The 23391-nt window shown below is 39.3% G+C and overlaps 1 protein-coding gene across 15 annotated transcripts in view; it reads right to left on the minus strand.

The window, feature by feature from the left end:
* Positions 1-23391, minus strand: part of UTRN (utrophin) — a 486786-nt gene that overhangs the window by 13637 nt on the left and 449758 nt on the right. For 14 of the 15 annotated variants that reach the window (XM_046669467.1, XM_046669473.1, XM_046669465.1 and 11 more), the window contains 6 exons: positions 16699-16835; positions 11488-11526; positions 11197-11262; positions 10099-10164; positions 1202-1360; positions 579-819 (listed from right to left, as the gene is read on the minus strand). In XM_046669467.1, the coding sequence (XP_046525423.1) occupies positions 579-819; positions 1202-1360; positions 10099-10164; positions 11197-11262; positions 11488-11526; positions 16699-16835 (708 nt within the window). The remainder of the gene's footprint in view (positions 1-578; positions 820-1201; positions 1361-10098; positions 10165-11196; positions 11263-11487; positions 11527-16698; positions 16836-23391) is intronic. The other variant, XM_046669468.1, reaches the window with a different exon arrangement.

Here is a 23391-nt window from a genome sequence, read left to right on the forward strand (position 1 = left end):
AGGGAAGGAGGGAGAGAGGAAAGAACAAAATAGAAAATAAGAGAAATAATTTCTCTATGATGGTAACTATTATTTTGTATCCATCATACGTGTATGCATTCATCATAATGTAAATTGTATTTCTTATCGCCAAGAAAGTCTGCAAACAACTGCCATAAAACATGGCCCAGTGTTAGGAAATAACAGTAGCGAATTAATAAACATGTGTCACTTCATTTCTTGAAAATAGCTCATTGGAAGAAAGGCTTTGGCACGACGAGTTCAGTTCACCTGATGTCCCTTAATGGCACAGATGTTTCCCACACGGAAGTTATGCCGATGTATATTCAGAGGTGAGAGAGATCTCAGTGCTAAAGAAGAAGGGGAAACTCCATCTTAAGCTGCACAAACACATTTTTTTGTGTCAGTGAGGAGTGAATGCTCACACTTGAAGAGGGATTCCTAAACCAGTCTCGATTAGCCACGGAGGAGAGAAATTAAAGGTGAACCTCTTTACTGACACCGGGACAAAGCACCTGGGAGATGGGACCGGGATGGGTGGCGCGGGGAGGGGCGACAGTGAGTTCTTCACACTCTACCTGCTCCAGCAGCTGTCGAAGTCGGTGGAGCTGAGATTCCAGCTGCTTATTGTGTTCCTCTAGGATCTGCATTCTCGCCTCCAGCCGCCCTTTGTGCTGCCTCAGGAGTTTCGCTTCTGCTATCAGTTCTGAATCCTCAGCCGTGTGGTGAGGAGACGCAACTGAGTCTGGCGGCGAACCGACAGGGAGCCCCCTTCTCAGGTGCTGCTCCTTCAGCTGTTCATATTCCACCTGCAGATTTCTAACGGAGAAAAGGAAAAACTGGAGTTACGAGTGCGTACATCAGCTTCTTTCCAAAATGGTCTATGAGCTCCAAATTTAGTTCATGCTGCTTATCTCCTCTTAGGTAAAAACATTTATTAATAATGAGATGAGCAAGCATGAAGGAAACCATAGCTTTAAGCAAATGTTCTAATTGACATTATCGCTGAACCCCACACGCAGCTGTAACCTGCGGCCCGCGGCCCGGCTCGCTAACGTCCTCTAAAACTGTGACTCCACTGTACTTCTTAGACAAGGGCTCTTGAAAGAGCATGAGTCAGGGCCATGTTGAAGTTAGCATGAAAGAATGTCCCGTTAGAAGCTTTCCCAGGATAACGCATCTTCTCCCAGGTCGAGCGCACCTTTGCTCTTCCTCCAAGTCGGCGATGATCCGCTCCAGCTCTCCACGTTCTTCCCTTTCTACGGACTTCAGGATCTGAGCTGGACTCTGGGGCTGGCTCACCGGGGACTCCCCTCCGAGCGTCTGGCAGTACTGCTGGATGAGGGCATGCTCGTCCTCCCTAGGGAGATAAAGGAAACACACACAGAAGCTCACTCCTGGATGCCACTGTCACTGCACATAAAGGAGGGAGAAGCAACGACGATCGGGATGGCTGCAGGGCCAAGATTGCCCTAAAGCTCAATGTCCCCATGACCTCCCTTTAAAGCTCTAGGAAGCTATTTATCTAATAGTGTACGTACACTACACACACCAACCTTCCATGCTTTGCCTTAGTCTAACATGTATATCTCACAAACCTGAGAAGAGATATTTTACTTGGCAGCGGATATAAAATAAAGTACAACACTTAAACATATAAATATAAAAGTAAAAAAAAGTAAAAAAATATAGTGTCTTTTAATATAAAAGACACTATAGGCAAAATCAATAAGTGAATGCCAAAAGAGTAGATTGAAAGACTGCTAATTAAAAATAAACTGCTATAGACTGAATGTTTGTGTCCCCCCAAATCCATACATTAAAACCTAATCCCCAATGTGATGCTATAGGAGGTGGGGTCTTTGGGAGGTGATTAGGTCATGAGAATGGCGCCTTCATTAACACTATGTGTTCTTATAAAAGAGACCCAATAGTGCTCCCTTCCCTTTTCTGTCATGTGAGGAAACAGCAAGGCGACAGCTGTCTACGAACCAGGAAGGGGGTCCACTCCACATCAGACCCCAAATCTGCCAGCTCCTTGCTCTTGGATTTCCCAGCCTCCAAGACATTGAGAAATAAATGTTTGTTGTTTATAAGCCACCCAGTCTACAGTATTTTGTTAGAGCAGCCCCAATCGACTAAGACATAGTTGATTACACTGTCATCAGCATGTGGTTGAAAGCAATTTTGTAATGCTTTGTAACCCACAGCATAGAAGAATATAATCCTTATGTTCTTACATTTAAATAACTTAGCACAAATTATAACTGCAGATATTTATCAAATATCTACAGATATTTTATTTGGTATTATTGGCATTATTGGTCATTTCTAGGATCAATCATTCTGCATTAACTACATTAATTCACTTGGGATCTCTCACACTTCTAACTACTAGTCTAATGAACTAGACGTATCACGCGGTCGAACCTGATGACTGCCAGAAGCCGACGCACAGCAAAGTAGACAAGGCTGATACATTTATGGAAAGGAAATGTGTGCCAGCAGGCCTGGAATCCCTTCCCTTCCTCTACAGGGAGATCCAGTCAGATCTCCTTAGGAACGTGCCAATGACAGACCTCCTGGCTAAGGCTGGCAGCAGAGTCCTGCTCTAGAATACCTTTAGCAGATTGTACGTGGTCTGTTTTGATGGCTTTTGGTGAACAAATCCTGGAATCTATGGATTTATAGGATAGGGTTTCCGAAAAACATCACATAAGTCATGTAGCTATCGGAGTATAAGATAGAGCTCTCCCATGGTTGAACCAGCTTCCTTCTGTGTAAGCGATGTGACTGCGAATGTCCCTTAGAGACCGTGCCTGCCACACGGGGGTCGGAGCACATCTTAATGCAGCCAGAAAGAACCTGGGGAGCGGGGCTGGCAGTCCTGGACCTCTTGCTTATGCCCCGGAGATGATGAGCAACACTTGATTCTGGGTGACATCTCTGATCCTTGAGACTCTGATTTGAAAATCCAACCCTGTGTTATTGCAGTTACTCTGATACAGAGGGGACTTGACATGGCATCTGAGAGTTAGTGAATTCTCCGAAAAGGGGTGTCCTGAGCATTGTGCTCAGAGTAATACGATGAAACAAATGAGAAAAATGAGTGTTATGCCTGCCAAACAGCCAAAGCAAAGGTTCAAATGAGCCACTTACTCATTTCTTTGGCTTCCTTTATCAGTAAACTGCCCTTTACTCTTTCTCTCCCTCCCTTTCCCTCTCTCTAGATATATACAGATGTAGACATGTATATGTATATATGTGTGCATGTGTGTGCATGTACATATACACACACTTTTAGAAAATAAAAGTCATGCACTGTGGTTAAGTTCCCAATGTAAACATTGCTACCTAACCTCACCTTCCTTCCACCAACAAATGAACACAAAAGGGGGAGGAGTGAGACCCTCATAACACAGCTGGAAACTAGAAACAAGGCACATGGATGGCATCAGGATTGAAATCAACTATGGCACCATCCTTTGATTACCTTTCCTGAGAAAACGCAGTGTCATTGGGAAATAAATGAAGGAGCCTCTAGAAGAATCTCACACTCGGTCCTAAATTTAGAAGGATGAGGATAAGAGGAGAGGATGCGTACTACATGACTGCAGACAGAGCAGCAGCATTCGAAAGCAGAACCAAAAGTTCCTAGGTTGCCTTGTAGTTAATTCAAACAGAAATCTGGCAAGGGTGTGTATGAGTGGAGGCTCCTTTCCTGATGGGAAATAAATGGCCAATACCCTAAACCGAACTGTGTTATGAAGTGGCAGAAGCAGGCTCTGAGGCCAATGTATCAGCACTGCTGGAACACCAATTAGCTGCTAAGGATGACAAGACTCTAGTCAGTGTCCTGATCACTGCCAGTGTTTGGAGGCACCTTATCCAGTTCATGTGGAGACAGAGGCCATAATAAGAGATAATAAAAAGTACAAATCTAATACATGGACAGGACAAATGGACAAAGCATAAAGATATAGTGGGTAGAGAATAAACTCACAGCAAGGTAAGAGTACAGCAGAACATTTTAAAAATTTCACAGGCTAAAAAAGATGAATATAGAAACTAAAAAGACTGAATATCCAAAAATAATAATAATAAAAGAGAAACATTCACACAGATACCAGTGAAATTTCTATATTTTAAGGACAAGGCATCACAAACAACCAGCCAGAAATCAAAACAAAGCAGTAAATTATTTGCAAAGGGAGAAAAAGTTTAGCTCCTACTCTCCATAACAGTTGATGGCAAAGGCAATGGAGCGACGTCAAGAGTCCTGACCAGCTGTTCAGGTGACCAGCCAGGTCACGCAGAGGTGCGACAAGGCACTCTGTCCACACAGCAGATGAAAGAGAGAAAGAGCAGGGATAACGCAAAATAGAGAGAAGAAAAGTAGGTGGTAACCTCAGCTATTTTGATAAATAAGAAGTAAACTGATTCTCACATTGGTTAAAAAACCAATTAATTATATGACTCCTACAAAATAATTCACCTAAAAGGAAATTAAAGGGGCCGGCCCCGTGGCCGAGTGGTTAAGTTCGTGCGCTCCGCTGCAGGCGGCCCAGTGTTTCGTTGGTTCGAATCCTGGGCACGGATATGGCACTGCTCATCAAACCACGCTGAGGCAGCATCCCACATGCCACAACTAGAAGGACCCACAACGAAGAATATACAACTACGTACTGGGGGGCTTTGGGGAGAAAAAGGAAAAAATAAAATCTTTTTTTTAAAAAAAAAAGGAAATTAAAGACTAAAAGTTAAAAAAATAGAAGAAATATTATAAGGACCAGAAGAGTTAAAAGAAAACTTGGGCCCTATAAGCTACCTGGCGGATCTATGACACATCCTAGCAGGGAGCTCCTCCTGTATCACAGGGCACCATTAGACCATTTATGCCTTTAGAACACTCACGCCAGTGAGCATCTGACCTCACGGATTATACTTAGGGCTCAATATTAACACCAACTAAATTTTTGCTGTAAAGATTTGGGGACCATCCACAGTGAAACAAACACACACACAAATGAGTCAAAATTAGATCTGAGATGCATTTTGTTGTCAACATTTACATAAATTCATTTCTTTGGGGAAGCTGATGGTGTTTAACATCTTATTGTAATCACATATTATAATCATCCCCACTATCATTATATTCTTTCATTAAGGTATCTGGAAGGGAATTAAGGCAATTTCTACAAAAAATCATTTATAAACAACATATAATTTTAGTCTTGGGTTTTTCACAGAATATGGGGCCTAAAAGTTAAATATAAAAATAGCTACATTCAAGTTCTTAATTATACACAACAAAAACCAAGAGCACACTCTTTAAATGCAGATAGTACATGAGGTGCCAGACTGGGGTCATTAAACATCAATAGTGTGCCTGGTGCTAAAATAGAAAATGTCACAAAAACACAGATCTGCACCAATGAAATACCCTCAGATGGAATATAATTATACTACATCTAAGTGACACCTAGCAAATACTATCTAGATTACAAAATCAGCACTTCTCAGACGACTAAAGAACGGTGATTCATTCAGCGATCTTTTGAAAGTAGGCAAGACATAAACAAAAATAACAATAATTTCCCTCCTTCAAAGGATTAGTCTGCTCCAGCCTTCAGAGCTGCAAACAGTAGTGCCAGTGCAAACCAGGCCAGCCTCCCAATTTGATCTTTCACACTAAACAGTGTCACTCAAGGACAGATGGCAGATGGGCAATGGCCTAAGGAACTCTTCGTGAGTTCCTGCTACTGACATTACCAGGACTATCTTGGGTCCTGTCTTTTTTTGAGACATGGTTGCTTAGTTTCTCCTTCAGAGAAAATTAGTATCCTTAAAATTAGGATGCCCTTCTGAATTGTCCAGAGTCGGACTTTCAGGGGCGAAGGAAGTATCGGGAATTGGGTCTATGTGAGGAAGGAGCTGGGAGACTGATTCACGTCTGGGCTGGGAAGATAGCAGCCCATGATGCACGGAGGTGCACCAACTAAGAGCCAGCTCCACCCAGGAGGAACACTGTGGGGGGTCAGGGAATGGGTTCCAAAGACTGATCTGAGGGACAGAGAGGCTCCAACTGTAGGGCAGAAGGCTGTTTCTGAAGACGCAAATGACTAACAGAACCTTGGATAACTTAGAGGGAATTACAAGTTCAAATCTCAAAATTCATATCTCAAGGCATAGGGCTTTCTTTTATTGCCTATGGCTGGGATCATCCAAAACCAAATTTGAGAGATTGATCGGCAGGTGCTGAATTACAAAATCTTCACTAGGCCTGTGAAGCTGAGGAGGGGACGGACAACAGGCAGGAGTGGGACAAGGACAACGATGACCTCCAGGAGGACTGGATGGATCTGCAGATGCTCTGACCCCCCACCCCACCCTGCATCTCCAGTGCAGCTTTCCCATGTGGGAATCCCTTCCTCCCTGCAGCGGCTCAGACAGGTGGGGTGGTCAGGAGGGTCAGTGCCTGGAGCCAGGCTGCCTGGGGCTGAATCCCAGCTCGACCACTTACCGACCGTGAGACCCTGGGCAAGCTCCTGACCTCTCAGGGCCTCAATTTACTCATCTGAAAAATGGTGGTAACAAGAACAAGGTATCATTTCAAAGGCTTCTGTGAGGATTAAATAAGCAAAGACAGGCAAAGCGCTCAGAACCGAGCCCGGCTCTTGCTACGCTCTCTATCAAGGAGGAGATGGTGGTTGTCTTTGCCTCATCACCATTATTATTCAAAGGAAACCTAATAATATTTTTATGACCCAGCTTGGAATAACAAAAACCTCAACAGAAGGGAGCCTACATGAAAGATGGAGAATTGAAGAAAGAGAAAAATTCCAAAAAGTATTGTAGAAACTTGCTAACTAATACCATTTTTGCTTAAGGCACTTAGAGTTAGTTTTTAATCATTCCCAACAACAATAAAAATTGTGAACATTTCAGATGTTGGTTGCCTCCAGACAGACCTGCGAGTGAAGAAGAGCCAAGGCTGCCTTGAGAGGCCACCCACCCCTTGGTCAGAAGCTAGCGATAGATACTGTTAGGTGGTACTGAAAACTGTCATCTATTGTTGCTTGGGATTGTGTCATGACCCTACCCATGTTGGAGCTTCAGGACATTTCCAGGGAAAGGTCAGGGTGTTAGAGTATGTTGCATACTTCCTGCTGCTAGAATAGGTCCTGTAAGACACACAGAAGCTTTGATCCCAGCTGAAAGCAAAGAAGGAACAGCGCAGCATCGTGTTAAGAGCAGCAAACATTTCTTCCTCTATCCTACGATCCGAGATGCTAATTCATTAGATGGGAAACACAGCAGGAGAGCCAGAGAAAGAGTGGGGCTTAGTTCCCAACTCTTCCTTCCGAATCCTGAGGAGCACAATGAGCCCAAAGGAGGCAATACTCATCCTCATGGTAAGGCTCTGAGCTGTGGGGCAAAAGGTATTTCTGTAGTAACACTTACTGACCTTGTCAACTCAAGAGTATTGATGAAAATGGAAATATTTAAATAAGTAAGTAGTGCACATTTAAGGGAGAAAAGGTGACCACTGCAGGTCAAAGTACTGGAGTTGAGGTCCAGAGTAGGGCTTCACGGACTCAGAGTCCCTGTCAGCATTCTCACCCCGACAGCAGAATCCCCGCATGTTCACAGAAAAAGAACCCCAGTTCCTCAGTAATTCAGACTGTGAAAGAGTGAAGAACTTCCAGAATTGGCTTTGTCAACGTAAGATTTCTTAACATAGTCATTAAGAAATATTAATGTACCAGTACCTGGAAAATAATTTCTCTTTAGTGGCTTATTCCTTCTTACACTGTTAATTTAGTTCAGTCTTCCATATCAGGGAGAATTTGCTTCTCCGTCTTTTCCAGAGCCTGGAGGCCCCTGGGTCCCTCAATTTGCAAAGCCCGCTGTGTGACATCTGCAGATCTCTCTGTTTCGGACCTCTGCTTCCACAGCTACACCTCCTTCCCTACCTCTGACCTTCCTCCCTCTTCTAAGGACCCTTTTGATTCCATTGGGTCCATCTAGATAATACAGGATAATCTCCCCATCTCAAGATCCTTAACTTAATCACATGCGCAAAGTCCCTTTTGCCAGATAAATGACATATTCATAGATTTCAGGGGTTAAGATGTGGATTTCTTTTGGGGGCCATTTTTCTGTCTACCACAAACGCCCTCACCATGTTCTTCCTCTGTACGAGCATTTATCTGTCGCCTCCCTAGCCTGTAAGATTCCTGAAGACACTATCTCCATCTGCAGACTGTTACAGTATGGGTACAGGGCAGTGGTGTGCTGGTAACTGTTTAACAGCAGGTTCTCTAAAAGATAAATAAATAAAAAGGCCCTGATTTGTAGCATTTACAATTGTTATAGTTTAAATACTTTCATCATGGCCACTTTAAGCTAATGACTTCCCTGAATGTGGAGTTAGGAAAAGATACACAGTTGCACACCATCTGACAACTACAATAAATTACCCGAGAATGCAGATAATAGTAAAAAGAAGTAAAATAATTAGGGCGTGATGAGTTCTGAGTATTACTTGTGTTTTTATTTTAATCTAATCCATTTAATTGTAAGTATATGTAAACTAATTTTTAATCATGGCTCTGTTTAACAAACAAGCTTACAAACTTGAAAATTTAACAAGTGGCTCCAGCACACTATTGCATGGTCGGTATATAATAAATGTTTGTTGATGGGTGACTGAGTTAATATATCCATTGAGAGAATATTAAAATGCATTCAGCTGTTAGTCATCTGATTACTTTTTCTTTTTCTCAGATATTAGTGCTAACTTTAAAAATAAATAGCATTTATTCTAATTTGAAGAGAAGATATAATAAATTTGAGCATTAGCGTTACTCTCTTCACAGGGTGTGACAAACATATTTTAAAGAATTTAAACTTGGTTTTAATTATTATTTTTTCTTTCATTTAATTCTTTAGTTATTGTCAACCTTGGTGGAAATTATGTTGATTTAGGAGATAGTCAAGATATTTAACTACTTTATACGAAATACACACTAGTAGGTTAAATATGAAACAAGCATTATGAATAAGCTATTATCTCAGTTTGGGAATTGTTCCACATTCACGGTCCATGAGTAATAATGTACAAATTACTACTGTATTATTGTAAAGTACTAACATGCTAGTCATTGAAATTTAAAATTGAACAATCTTCTGATAACTTTTACTTATAAGCTTATTGATAGTAAAACAATTTTGAAAACTATTGGCAGGGAGACATTCTACCCTAGAGTGAAGTGACTAAGGCATTTCGGCCGGGCTCCCTCCACCGTCCTTTTTAATATATAACACCTAAGAACTCTGTTCTATAACTTTCCTGGCTACCTTACAGCCTCCCACCAGACCCAAACCACCATGAAACTACGCAAGTCAGTAAACTTGACACTACTGAAATCTTTTAGACATCATTCAGAATTAAAAAGGTTAATTTCAAGGTGCGGTAGTTGGGGAGAAAAAGTTCCAAAGGCAAGAAGACACACAACAGTGAGACAATCAGAGATAAAATATCTGCCTAGAAAGGTTTTTAAAAAGGATCCTAAAGTCAGCAAGGCCTTTCCTTAGTTGCTAAGAAAATAAAATATTGGCAGAAGAGTTCACACTTTCCAGTGAAGGGTGGGGCCTACATGCCCAAGCTAGTGTGGGTCACAGTTGTTAAACTGACAGGATTATGGAGAAAATGTGGGCACACAGAAGGAAGCACCTTACAGAAGGGCATGTATTCTGTGGAATTACATTTGTGAAATTAACAAGAAATATCAGACAAATGGAAGGAATATTTATACCTGTATTTATAAATATAACAATCTGATTTTCCTGAAGCAGATTAGATGCCAACTGCAGGATTTTTTCATTAATTTATATGAAACTAAATAAATAAACATATCCAATTTATACTCTCACGGCTTGAAAGCATAAAATCTATGTAGACATTTTTGTAACCACACTTATCAATTTTGATTGGGATCAAAATTCAGAGGCACGATCAAAGAAGATTATTTCCGACAGCCACAACAGAGAACGAGCCTTCCCAGGGCAGTGCTGATTTCATGATTTACTTACACACTTCCTGTGGTAGAGCTGCTGTCAGTGAGGAAAGACCCATTAGTCCTTTCCATCTGGGCTAGTCTGAAAAATGAGAATAAGGAGGTTAGATAATGTGGCCACATAGGGCGTAGTCAACTGGAGGTACACCCTCGGTCATTCTTAAACTGACATAACTCTGACAAAATACAGAAAAGTCCAAATCTCCTAACAACGTTTTGAAATTAGAGCAGCATCTAATGTTGAATTCCATTTCTGTCACCACTGCCTTAAGGCCCAGTCTTCTAACTGACCTTCCAGACCCTTCATTCTCACCCAAATCTGATTATGCTCCTCTCACATTTAAGGACTCTCCATGACTACCCTTTACCTAAGAACAAAATCCAGCTCCTCAGCAAGCGGGCCCTTCCTTATGGCGCTTCAGCTTCTGTCCCTTTACTCCTCATCCTCATACCCTTTCTCTACCTGAAATTCTCTAAACAAGCCATGTTCTTTCCCAGCTCAATGCTTTTGAGTATGTTTTTCCATTACTCCAAGCCTCCCTTTTCCCAGAAATTCTATTTGGCCAAGTCCCAGTTCAACTGTTACTATTTTTATGATGCTAACTAACCTTTTTAGGCACAGCCAGTTACCAGCACTGCAGATGCCTAGTATACACTTCTTTTCTGAAAGTTTGTGCATATTGTCAAGACCAGCCTATATTTTATATTGCTTGGGGACTCCACAATAAACCCCTATAATAAAGCATTGGCATAAATTTAATTACATATTGTAATTCATATGGGCACCATCTCCTGAGAACACTTTCAATCCCTACTTTCATTCACTGAAACTGGGTTACATTTTCTAAATCCTGCTTGTACGGCGTTTGGATTCTCATGAGCTCAATAACCACATCCTGTGGAGATTTACCATTCCCAGAATGCAGAGCGGGTGCTTGGTAAAATGCAAATTACAACATGGAAAGACGAGAGCCCAGATTCCAAATATAACGGGATCACGACTTCTGCAAAACTACCTCCCTTAAACCAAAGCGTCTAATGGTATAGGATTAACACAGTAATAGATACACTCTGGGCGGCAGTGCAGCAGAGGGCTCCTATGGGCATTTCTTACCGTGTGGCATACTGTTCTATTCTTGAATGGGTATCATCATGGAACAGCTGAGGAGACTGTGAGGGGCTGTAAAGGAAAAAGCAAAGAAACAGTTTTATGCCCAAATATTGATAGAGGTTACCATGAGGAATGTTAGCTTAGTTAAACAACGAATTTGCCATGCAAACAAACCACTAGGATTGTTACCCAGGAGGCAGAACCATTATTTGAGAAGAAGAGTTTAGTAATCACCCCATGCTAATAAAACCAATCAGAACGTCGTGTTCTGCAGATGGAGCTGTGCATACTCACTCATAGTGCTCTGGCCACATACTGATGAGTGTGATAGGACTGCAAAGAGGGAGAAGGAAACAAAAGTCACAGAACAAACACTTCAGAGTAACTTAAGACAAACGCAGAGGGGCACGGGGGGAGCAGTCTTAATTGTCTTCCACTCATACGTTTGGTTGCCCTGAGGTCCACCACGGAGAAATCAAAAGGAAAAGAAGTCACTCTTTAGTCTAGAGAAGATGCTGTGTATTCAAGTGCCTGCAGGGGCCTTTTCACAGATATGACGGGAAATTTCTTACAAGATAGCAAACACAGCCTTAAATAGTCTTATTGAAAAAAGAAACAGAATGTTCTCAAATAGCTCGAAATTACAGAAGAATTTTAAAGATAATGTTCCATAATATACTAAAAAGAGATGCAATCATATTTTTGTTCTTCCTGGAGAAGAAACTTGGTCAGGAAAGCAAAATTAAATACCCAAGACTGCATTATATATGGATGGCAGAGTTGCAATAAAATGAAATTCTTCTGATTCTTTGTCTAATTTTAAAGGCAAAAATTCAAGTCCAGAAGTATACAGAGTTTCACAACCTCAGATACAGGGAAAAAAGATGCAACCCAGATACCCTCCCTGACACCCAGCCAAAAATTTCACATTCTCAATAAAACTGAACACAACTTTTCTAGATCATGATACACTTTCTTCAAGCAAAATTTTATCCAGAAGTTCAATCTATTAAACTGATAAAGGAAACTTGTTCTGCTTGAATCAGGGCTTGAGTCTGGAGCTTGATCAAGGTTATCCCCCAACCTTACAGCACTGCCTAGACATCCCCAGGTCTCCATGAAATATCATTTGAAAACAACCGATCCTAGTTAAAAGCTAGTTCAAACCCTAACTTCTTTTTTTCTTTTTTTAGAGCGGAGGAGGAGTTACTGATGAATGTGAAAATGTAAAAGTCTAAAGAAAATTAGTTCTCTAAATAAAGTCTCCTGCAAAAGCTAATGCTGACTGAAACAAAGACGGGAAGTTTAAATTATTCTATCTACTTGATTCTCCTATTTCTCTTATACATACATAGTTAAGAAAAAGTTAATGATCTCATTATTGCCTACTGGGAAGCACGAGTTGATGTCTGAATAGTAAAGACTAAAAAAAGATGGAAGGTCATCCTATCGGAATGAAAAATGAAGACTCTTTGGATGTACTTTCAAAAACAGGCATTTATCTAGTCCGTGTTTGTCAGAATATCCATACTGTAAATAGACTTAATTATCCACGTATAAAAAAGAAACAACAACAATGAAACAACACAGTATTATCCAAGTCTTTTTACATGACTACTTTTTGTTAACTCTGAAATGTGGACTAAATGTCAAGCGAATGATTTGCTATACACTTTCCAAAAAGTAGTAACTGCTCCAGCGATCACTTCTAAAATTCAAGTGTACCACACCATTTGCCGTGAGCTTTAAACACAAGAAAAATATGTGTTTTTGATCTTAATTGAACTTGGAAAAGCTTTTGCAAAGCTGCTTGGCTGGTTCTTGTGAAGTTAATTCAGTTAGCACAAAAGTGATTCGTTGAACTTAAGATAACGGCGGAGGCAGAAAGCTGAAATGAAGAGTTGCTCAAAAGAAAGTATTTTATATATTGGGAAATTTTCTATGAAAAGAAATAAAGATAAAAAAATTCAAACTTTAGGCTTCAATGACTTCAAAGTATTCTGATTTGTAGGAAAAAAAAAAGTGAAGTAATCAGCTTTCTCATTAAATTCTGATGGGAAAAACAAGGCAATGTCCGCACGGCCGTTAAAGCCTGTGATTAAAGGGGGTTAAAAGTAAGACCAATCTGTGTGTTAGCTCAGATTTGAAACTTCAGCCTATCCCTGCTTTCCAGAGTGGGAGCAGAACACAGGGTTTTGGTTAATCACACACTAATATGCAAGGGGGCAGACTCTCCTAACCAGCGTTACTACTACGTGAAACGTAACCAAAGCGGAGCGAGTGGGGTCCCAGCACGCTCTAACATATGAACCTTCAATGGCTCCCCACTGCTCTCAGGACAAACTCCAAACACTGCTGGCATGGTTACAGGCCCTTCATCCTATGGCTCTGGATTCTCTCTCCCCTCTCATGTCTTGTCACTATTCCCAGCTTCCCATCCTGATTTCCAAAACAATCTTGTCTCCAAACTTTTGAAAATGCTTCCCTTGCCCAGAAACTCTCCCTCTCGTCCTCCCACACCAAACACTGAACACTGGCCCCATTCATCTTCCAGGTCTCGGCTTAGCTGTCACTTCCTCCCAGTCCTATGCTCCCACAACCATAATTACTTACCATGAGTTGGTTCTTGCTACAGTAAGAACTTGAAAACCACGAAACTCATCTATTCCACCTTAACTGATACCCGGGGGAGCTGTCTACCTTAAACCGAGGGAAATCAACCTACCCTTTTAGCCAATAATAATCTCTCCCACAATTCTCAATTTACTTTTGCCACTATTTTAGCTTGTTTCTCAGGTTTATTTTCAATGCTAACTGTTTAGTCAAGCTCTACTCATTTATTTTGATTTATTTTTTGAAAAATCTTGCATAAATAGTTGGAAAATTAATTGAATAAACCTAAGCATGGGTTTGTTTACCTCCTTTTAGTAATAACTCATTTACCCCATATATCCCCTCCATGCATGCATGTCTAATTACTGGACAGAGGAGAAGACATTACATTTTGCAAGGCTGAAAGAGAAAGAAGCAAAAGAAAATTCTAATCAGCTTCATAAATAACTTCAAGACATTTACCACCTCACTGGTTTTTCTCCAATGTTCTCCTCCCACAAATAGGAGAATAAACGAAATCAACCTTTTTTACTACCCACTCACATAAGTTGTTACGCCAGAAGATTAAGTGGCCCTGTACTAGAGAGGACTCAGAGGAAAAATGAACCCTACCAAGTCCAAGAACACATTCTGGGATCAAAAAAGAAGAAAACCTGCCTGCTGTATCCAGTAGCTCATAAATCTTTTTCAAAAAGGATCTTGTGACATCTGATTTAATCTTACACTCCTTCTTTTCTCTCTTTGGTTTTCCTCTCACTGAAAAAGCTGGTAAATTCATGACGGATGGAGTGAAGCATTTTCTGAGTTACAGCCCAAAATCAAACACAAAATTATTTGTCACGCGTTGCTGTTCTTTTTCACTTTAACTGAGCCACTCAGAATAGAATGATTGATGTCAATCATTATTTTGACATTGAAAGGCAAATTATCAGAAATGCTTAAAAGGAATATAAAAGATCTGTCTACCTGCATTGATTCATACCAAGGATGGAGATATTTGGGACACAAATCCCAATGGTTTACCAAAAGAACAAAAGGCACGTCACTAATTCAAACTTATCAAATTATCTTGGAAATAAAAGATTCGTGTGATAATTCTATGCCTCAGGAAGCTACTCCAAAGGTTAGTTAGACCTGATACCAAGAGAAGTAAAATTTTGTCTTTATCATGAGGTGTTCAGCACAGTTAAATAATATATGACATACTAAAACAAACAAGAACGTATTATCATACAACCGTTCAAAGAAAAGGACAAAAACACAACCGCAGAACAAAGAGAGAACAAAAAATCTACCTTTTCTTATAGATTTTGAGTATTTGAATAGCTCTCTCTAAACTGAATTCCTTCTACAGTGTATAAAGTGTACTGTGGAAAAAATGACGGGGAGGCATATATTTTAATTGTACACAGTTTGATAACAAGCGAAGTTATCAAAAGTTTGAATTTTTCTGCATGTGTTAAAAGCGCATGTGGTATTTTTGGCTCTATCTACTTATACAGCTGCATTGTATTTCTTTCTGCACACACTCTCATGACATCACCTATGGAGGGATAAAGATATTCACTAAGTTTTGGCCGTGGTCTTTCTTCTACTTCTTAGCAGTTCCACAAATAAAAAAGATACCTTTGTACATAAGTATAGCCAAGCCCCTGGTCTACAGCGCTTTATACGGAAAAAATTGCAGACTAAGTATATCCCTCTATTTCGACATCTTTGAGATACGGACTGTCAGAATACACTGGCCGATTAGTGTTCTCTGATTATCTCTCATATACACAATAAAATGAACTATGAGTTTTGAAGTTTAAAGAAAGAAAGTTTACTTCACAAAAAGTGCACTCAACACACTTTGCATTTTTCTTACTACAATTTTCTTTACTGTATAATGTAGAAAACTCCACACTTTACACTTCTGAGCTTCTCTTCTATAGTCATTGGAAAGGGCATCTTTCTGAAACCAGAATTTCACTCTTCTTTGTGACTAGGCACTCTGGTGATGATTAGCAATAAAAGCTAATTCTCCCCAAAATTCCAGCTCAAGAAAATATCCTTGGAAGGCATATTTATGCTGATATTTTAAGAAGTGAGTCAAAGATTTAAAATCATATATATTTTGATCTTGATATATAATTGTTTAGTAATTCAAAATTACTTCTTGCATTTCTTCTGGTTCATTTAAAAAATTCTTCTTTTCATTTCTGGTTATAAATTGTTACTTTTCTTGCCCTTGCAACTCCATTATAAAGTATTTTTGCTACCTTGAAACTTTGCTTGATTTGTGCTTGTAAACTCAAATTATATATTTTTAAGAAATTTTGTCTATTCATGTACTATTTAAATCTATTTGATTTGGCTGTCTTCACGTTCAAGAAAGAAGAAATTAGAAATGTAATGAGATTTTGATGAGATTTTAGCATGGGTATATATCTGAAGCAAGAGACTAATTATTAATAAATTTATATTAAAAATATGTAAAATAAGTGCCAAACATACTACAAGAAATACTAAAACATCCCCCAAAGGGGGAAAAATGGAAAATAAATAAAATAATGAAACAACATGTAATATTGCAATTTGCTTTACGTATTTTCAAGAGGAAAGGGATAACCAACGCAAAGGTTGACATATTAATACATATTTTTAAAGTTTAGGAACACGTGCAAATTAAACCAGGTATTTTAGCTGTGGCCTTGCCAACAGCAAATACTTGTCGTAAAAATTCATGTTGTGAAGACTGATTCAAGCTTAAGTTACCTCTTTCAAAATGAAACATTTTACCAAAGAAAAGTTCTTTTTGGTATCAGATCATTTCTCTTGTGTCACTAACATCATAAAAGACAAATCAGGTATACGAGTACACAGAAGTTTTCATATTAAAATTAAACTTACGCCTCTAAGTTGTCACCTTCAAGAACCGTCTGGACAGGCAGGTAGCCGAGCCGAGGATGTTTGGCAAAGTATTTCTTTGATCTGAACTTGTTCTTCAGCACCTTTGTGAAGTCTCGCACATCTTCCCCAGATGTTGTCTGTGAGATTGAAAAAATTACACTTCTCTCATTAAAATGGAAGGAGATACCTATCTACAATAAAATGGGAACAAATGTAAATTGACGCAATGAAATGACAACAGTTTTAGTAGCTTTGCATATTTTGGGAATAACACACAATGTCCCCAAGACACAAGGCAATCAGGACTCATCCTTAAATATATCCAGCAATTAGCTTATAATTTTTTATTTTCTGTTGAAAATAAACTATAATTAGCTCATTTCTCCATATTTTAAACATTGGGCCACAAAATAAAATCAGTTTTGGCAATGTTATTGATTGAGTCCTATCACCAAGAAAGTTGAAATTTGCTATTAAACATTTAGTGATGACGAAGTATTCTGGATAGTACATGGTTTTAACTAAGGTGCATAAATGAGGACAAGTTATACTGACTTCACAAAAGCCGGCATATATTGTCGTCTGGAAAAAGACAAAGCCATAAATAACAGAGAAAGAGCAGAGCCATACTGTACTCTATCTCGTAAGGAATACTGTCAGCTTCTTTGTCCTTTCCCATCCATACAAAGATATAATTATACAACATGGGCTAAAGTTTTAAAGGCGATATAAAATGTTACTGTTTCCTTAGGCATTTCAAGATGATGTTAATAATCACCTAGGATGAGGCGGACTGAAATCTACCCCCATCCCATCCCATGAATTGCTCTCTAAGCCCCAGTTTCCTATCCTCTCTCACCAATTCTAGTTTTTATTTGCAGTGTTTTATACAGAAATCAACTTCAGTCCTTCTGAAGATGCATTTAAAATATTTACATCATCTGCACAGAACAGAATTAAAACCTTGGTCGTCTGATTCCTAGTTGGCTATCGAATCTACAACCAGACAGACCTCATTCCAATCTCCTCACAAAACAAATCTAGACAACTTTTCTAGAATCACACACTGAATACTAAATATACTGGCTTACCGGCCTGCCCTGCTCTGCTTGCTCCCTCCCCAGGGCATCTCTTCCTTTACGACAGGCATGCCCAGGACTCAGACAAACATGTTTTGCCAACAGAAGTTTACAAAAATTAACTATTTTTTAAAACGACTAAATTCTGAGTCAACCCTTATGTAGCTCTGTTACTTTCTATCGGCTCCCATTCCACCTAAATTCGTCTGCTTTTAGTAAACAATTAAGGAAACGTGATTCTCTAGGCTTGCGGAGCAGAGAGAAAACACAAATAAACCCCAGCTATTTATAATCTAGAGTTCATCAATTTTCACTTTATTTTAAAAAAAAGAGGATAGCAAGGACAACCCACTCTATGGCGAAAAATGGTTGCTCTGAGTGATGCTGGTTTGGGGCTATAAGATCCAACCAAGCAGAATAGGAGAAATAAGCAGAATACAGCTGGGAGGAAAGATGGAAATTTTTAGAGAAGGAATGTTTGAGATTGAGAATAAAGCCAAAAGGATACATGACCTACTGTAAAGGACATTTGGACCTTTAGCAATGGGTATCACACTATTTATGATTAAGTTTATAGATATGTTTACCCTGAATGTTCTGGTAAAGAGAAAAAAGGGAAGAAGGTTTCCATGATAGAAATCCCACACAAGGACAAGCGTTTATGACGCAGTTTTCTACGTCTGCTCTTAACGCATTGTTCATATATAGGGAGATAAGGAAGTAACAGCCTCCAGCTTCTACTCGGTCCATCCCCCATCTGGCAATAAAATGATTTTCATCACTTAACGAGCCATATCCAGGTCTTCAACTGAGGCAGCCCTCAGCAGGGTAGGTGGGAGCAAAGAACACGTAGGCAATGCACCAGGCCGCTTACCCGGTCTGCCTCACCCAGGACGTGTACAATATGGTGCTTTTTAGTATATTCACAGAGTTGTGCAACCATCACCTCAAAAGAAACCCTGTACCTATTAGCAATCATTCTGACCCCCACCGCCACCCCTGCCACCTCCCCTCAGCCCCTGGCAATCACTAGTCCACTCACTGTTTCTAATGGATTTGCCTATTCTGGACATTTCTTATAAATGGCAACACAATACGTGGTCTTTTGTGACTGGCTTCTTTCACTTAGTATAATGTTCTTCTAGCTCATCTGCATTTGGGTTTCAACACAAACTCTTGTTTGGGAGAAAAATGACACATCGTTCAAAAGTACAAGTCCAGTTCCACGTCATACATTCTTTAGGTAAATACATTCAAGACGTGGAAGAACAAAGCAAAACCAACCAACCAACCAACAAAAAACTCCTCTTTCTCCCAAAAAACAACTGCAAAAACACCCATCTGCCTCCCCAAAAGTTATATAGCAGGGGCTGAAATTAAATTTGAGTCTCTGATAATGCTCCCATTTAATATTTGGGGGAAAAAATGAGTGCATTCTCATACAGAAATAACACATTTTTATTTCATCAATTTTCATATTGAGGGAAAAACTACTACCAACAGTTGTAATCTTAAGGCAGTAGATTCAGTAACGCATAAACTTTACGCAATGTTAAAAGAAAACGTGAAAAGGAATTCATCCCACAGGAACTAGGTATTATATTCAAATTAGCAGAATGTATTCTTTAGTTGGGATAGAGCCAAGAAAATAAATTAAACCCATTTTCTCGCCAAAAAAATTAAAAGATATCTACACATAGTTGGTCTAATTTGCTATCTAGTGACAGTTCCTCATATTTCTCTATGTTAAAGTGCTAGGACAATGGTTTGTGTAAAAAGCAAAAAGGAGGACCACCACCTAGCATAAACAAATATAATCAAACTCAATCTATCTTCTCTCTAAGTTTAACACTTTGTTCTTTTTCTTTTTTCAAGCAAATAACTACCACTATTATGATATAAAGATGAAATTGAATAGATCACTTTACACAAATTATCCAACAATTCAAGTTATTCATGCATTTCTTGAAAGATTAGGTTTTCACTTATTGCTGTAAGAAAAGAAAGAATAGATTTTGTACATCTCATTAACTGAAACAGGAGTAACATATGGGCATCGAACCCGCACCTTACAAATAGCTTTCATTCAACCTCTTTTCACCATCAAGGTCAGTGAGGTTAATATCACTTCTTTGACCCGCAAGGAAACTGACACTAAGGCTTCCAGAGATTCAGACCTGCAAGGTCAAAAGGAGAAAGCTGCTCTTGCAACCCTGGGTCTTTTCACCATATCAGCACTATGTCACTTCTCCTAGAAAAATGGAATGATTTTAAATTTTGTAAGAGAAAAGAACCCACAGCCACTGACTAAAATATCTATTATTACATTCTGAATTTTCCCTTCATTTTAAATAAAGTACTGCTAAAATACCCTGTGGCTGATTTTTACAAAATTTATATTGGAATGTCATTTTCTAACTTTTAAATTGCATCTATAAGGCTGTTTAGTGTAAGCACACTTAGAAAAAAGAGACACATGAAAGAGAGAAAAGAGAAAAATTAAAATTGTCAGCTCTTTGAGCAGTCAGATAACCACTCTTAAAATATTTGTGACTTGACTGATTTATTTTTTAATCCATTTTATTGTAAAGTAAAACATAGATACACAAAACTATATACAACAAATGCATGGCTTAATGAATTATATGGCTTCATGAATATAAGGCAAATACCGTTCAGTAAGGAAACTGAACTTTGCCAGACATTCCAGAAGCCCCTTCCACATGCTTCGTTCCAGTTGTAACCCCTCCCTCTGCATGATGCCCATTGTCCTCAATTTAGGTGCAGTAGTCCCACTTTTCCATGGGGATGCATTCCAAGACCCCCAATAGATGCCTGAAACCGTGGACAGTACCGAACCCTATATATACCATGTTTTTTCCTATATATACATACCTATGGTAAAGCTTAATTTATAAATTATTCATAGTAAGAGATTAAGGGCGCTTTGGGGCCGTTACTAAGTAAAATAAGGGTTCCTTGAACACAGGCACTGCGATACCACGACAGTCGATCTGATCACTGAGACGGCTACTCAGTGACTAATGGACAGGTAGTGCGTACAGCATGGATCCGCTGGACAAAAGGACGAGTCACGTCCCAGGCAGGACAAAACAACACGCCATGAGATTTCACCATGCTACTCAGAATGGGGTGCAATTTAAAACTTATGAAATTTCTTTTTCTGGAATTTTCCATGTAATATTTTTGGACTGCAGTTAACCTTGGGTAACTGAAACTGAGGAAAACAAAACTGCAGATAAGGGGGCACTACTGTAATAATAACTGTCTTGTGTTTTAAAAATAGTTCTATCACTCCCTCCAAGGTCTAACCCGAGATACTATAGTTTAGTCTTGCTCATTTAAAAAATATAACATACTTTAAGTCACTTTTAATCTACAGTTTTCTCCTCCATACTTGCCATTTCCTTACAATTTATCTGTTGAAAAACTCAGGCAATTTGACCGGTGGAGTTTTCTAGAGTCTGGATTCTGCTGATTGCCTATTTCTGGTGCAGTTCAGCATGTGCCTCCATCCTTTGGATATCCTGCAAATTGGCAGCTGGATCTGGAGAGTGCATCTGGCTCAGGTTTGATCTCTTGACAAGACTATCAGTGGTGTTCAGTGGATTATCGGAGGCACATGAGGTCTGGTCATCTCTCTTCTGTGATCCTACCAGCTTGCGTGCTCAATGCCCACATCCATCCAATAGGGGCTTCAAAGTGGTGATATTCTAGTTTGACATTCATTTTCATTTATTAGCTGAAATACTTGTAGAAAGACATGCTATCATCTACCAGTTAGTCACCCAGTAGTACAGTTCATTCAGTAAAGGCAGGATTATGTCTGATTTTTTTCTTTATTGATCAATTTTCCCAGTAATGAATTGTTTTCCTACCATGTTCCACAGATGACCATTTTTTGGTTATTTTTAAATATAATTATGAATTCATAGATTTTTACCATATTTGATGGGTTTGATCCATTGCAATCATTATCATTACTGAGGCTCTACTGTCCCATCTTTGGCCAGTAGGAGCTTCTTCCAGTTATCCTCATTTAGTTTGAACTCTACAGGTAACAATCTATTTAATACTCTCCACCAGTCCTTAGGATGCTGTTTCTCTAGCTATTTTGGTTGTCTGAAGCCCTGGTCTCTAATAAATTCCTCAAGAAGTGCTCATAGGACCAGTATCACCTGAGTTCTTGCATGTTGATGATGGTTTTCCTGTGTCCTTTACTAGATACTAAAAGGTTGGTTTTTCTGGATATAAAATCCTTGACTCACAGGTTTTTTTCCTTGAGTTTCTTAAATATGTTCCTTCATTTTATTTTGGTATAATGCAATGCTGTTGAACAGTCTGATGATTGTTTAATTTTCTTTCCTTTTTAACTCCTGTTTATCTTTTTGTTTAAATGACCAAAGGATTTTTTTTTTTGAGGAAGATTAGCCCTGAGCTAACTGCTGGGAATCCTCCTCTTTTTGCTGAGGAAGCCTGGCCCTGAGCTAACATCCGTGCCCATCTTCCTCTACTTTATATCTGGGACGCCTACCACAGCATGGCTTGCCATGTGGTGCCATGTCTGCACCTGGGATCTGAACTGGTGAACCCTGGGCCACCGAGAAGTGGAACGTGCAAACTTAACTGCTGTGCCACCGGGCCGGCACCAAAGGATTTATTTTTAAGCCTAGTAATTTTACCAGAATACATCATAGTGTTGGTCCTTCCGAGTCAACATTCTCAGGCTTGTGATATACTCTTTCAGTATAAAGTTTCACTTTTTCTTTTCTTTCTTGGGGGGAGAATTTTGAATTTTCATTTTTAGTGTTTGTTCCACCTTTGGGTTTCTTCTTCAGGGATGCCTATTATCCATACTTTCAATCTTCTTTTTTCTTTTTGCCTATCTTCAACATTTGTCATTTTCTCTTGAAGTCTTTATATTGCTTTCTTCATTTCTTGTGAGTTTTAAAGTTTGTCTCTTATTCACCTTCCATTTCTTTTATGGTATTTATCTGTTCTGTTCATTAAGACTAAAATTAATTAGTCTTAATTTCTGAAATGACTTTTTCTTTTATTTCTAATTCTTTCCTGAGTTCTGTCACCTCACTTCTGAGATTTCCCAATTCTGATTTACGTTTGTGTTCCATGTCTTGTATCATTTTCTGAAGGGTTTGTAGCTTATTTAGAAAGAGTAGGTTACAGCATTGATGTTCAATGAACACCTATTTCTGGCCTGCTTTATTTGGAGTGATATTATTTTGTTCTTATATCTTTTTCTTATCATTGATTTATGTGAGATTTGATCATTATAGCTTTTGTCACTCAATTTTTGTTGCTGTTGTGAAGTTAATTTTCCAAAACGTTTGGAATGAAGTGGGGTTCAGGAAAGCTTTTCTAACTTCACAGAGCTCCCCCTTCTTTTGGTTTTGTGGGGTAAGCAAAAACAGGGCACTTGAGTTTTAGGATTTCCTGGCCCTGTTCCCCTCCCCTCACCTTGGGTTAGACTGTTTCTTTCTTTCGTCTCTGTTGCTCTGACCTGCTGAGACTTGGTTCCATTCCTAGCAGTTTATCCAGGGGGAGGCTGTCTCCTGGAGGAGGCCCCGGCGGGTCA

The sequence above is a fragment of the Equus quagga genome, chromosome 8 (genome assembly GCF_021613505.1).
Source record: "Equus quagga isolate Etosha38 chromosome 8, UCLA_HA_Equagga_1.0, whole genome shotgun sequence".
NCBI lineage: Eukaryota > Metazoa > Chordata > Mammalia > Perissodactyla > Equidae > Equus > Equus quagga.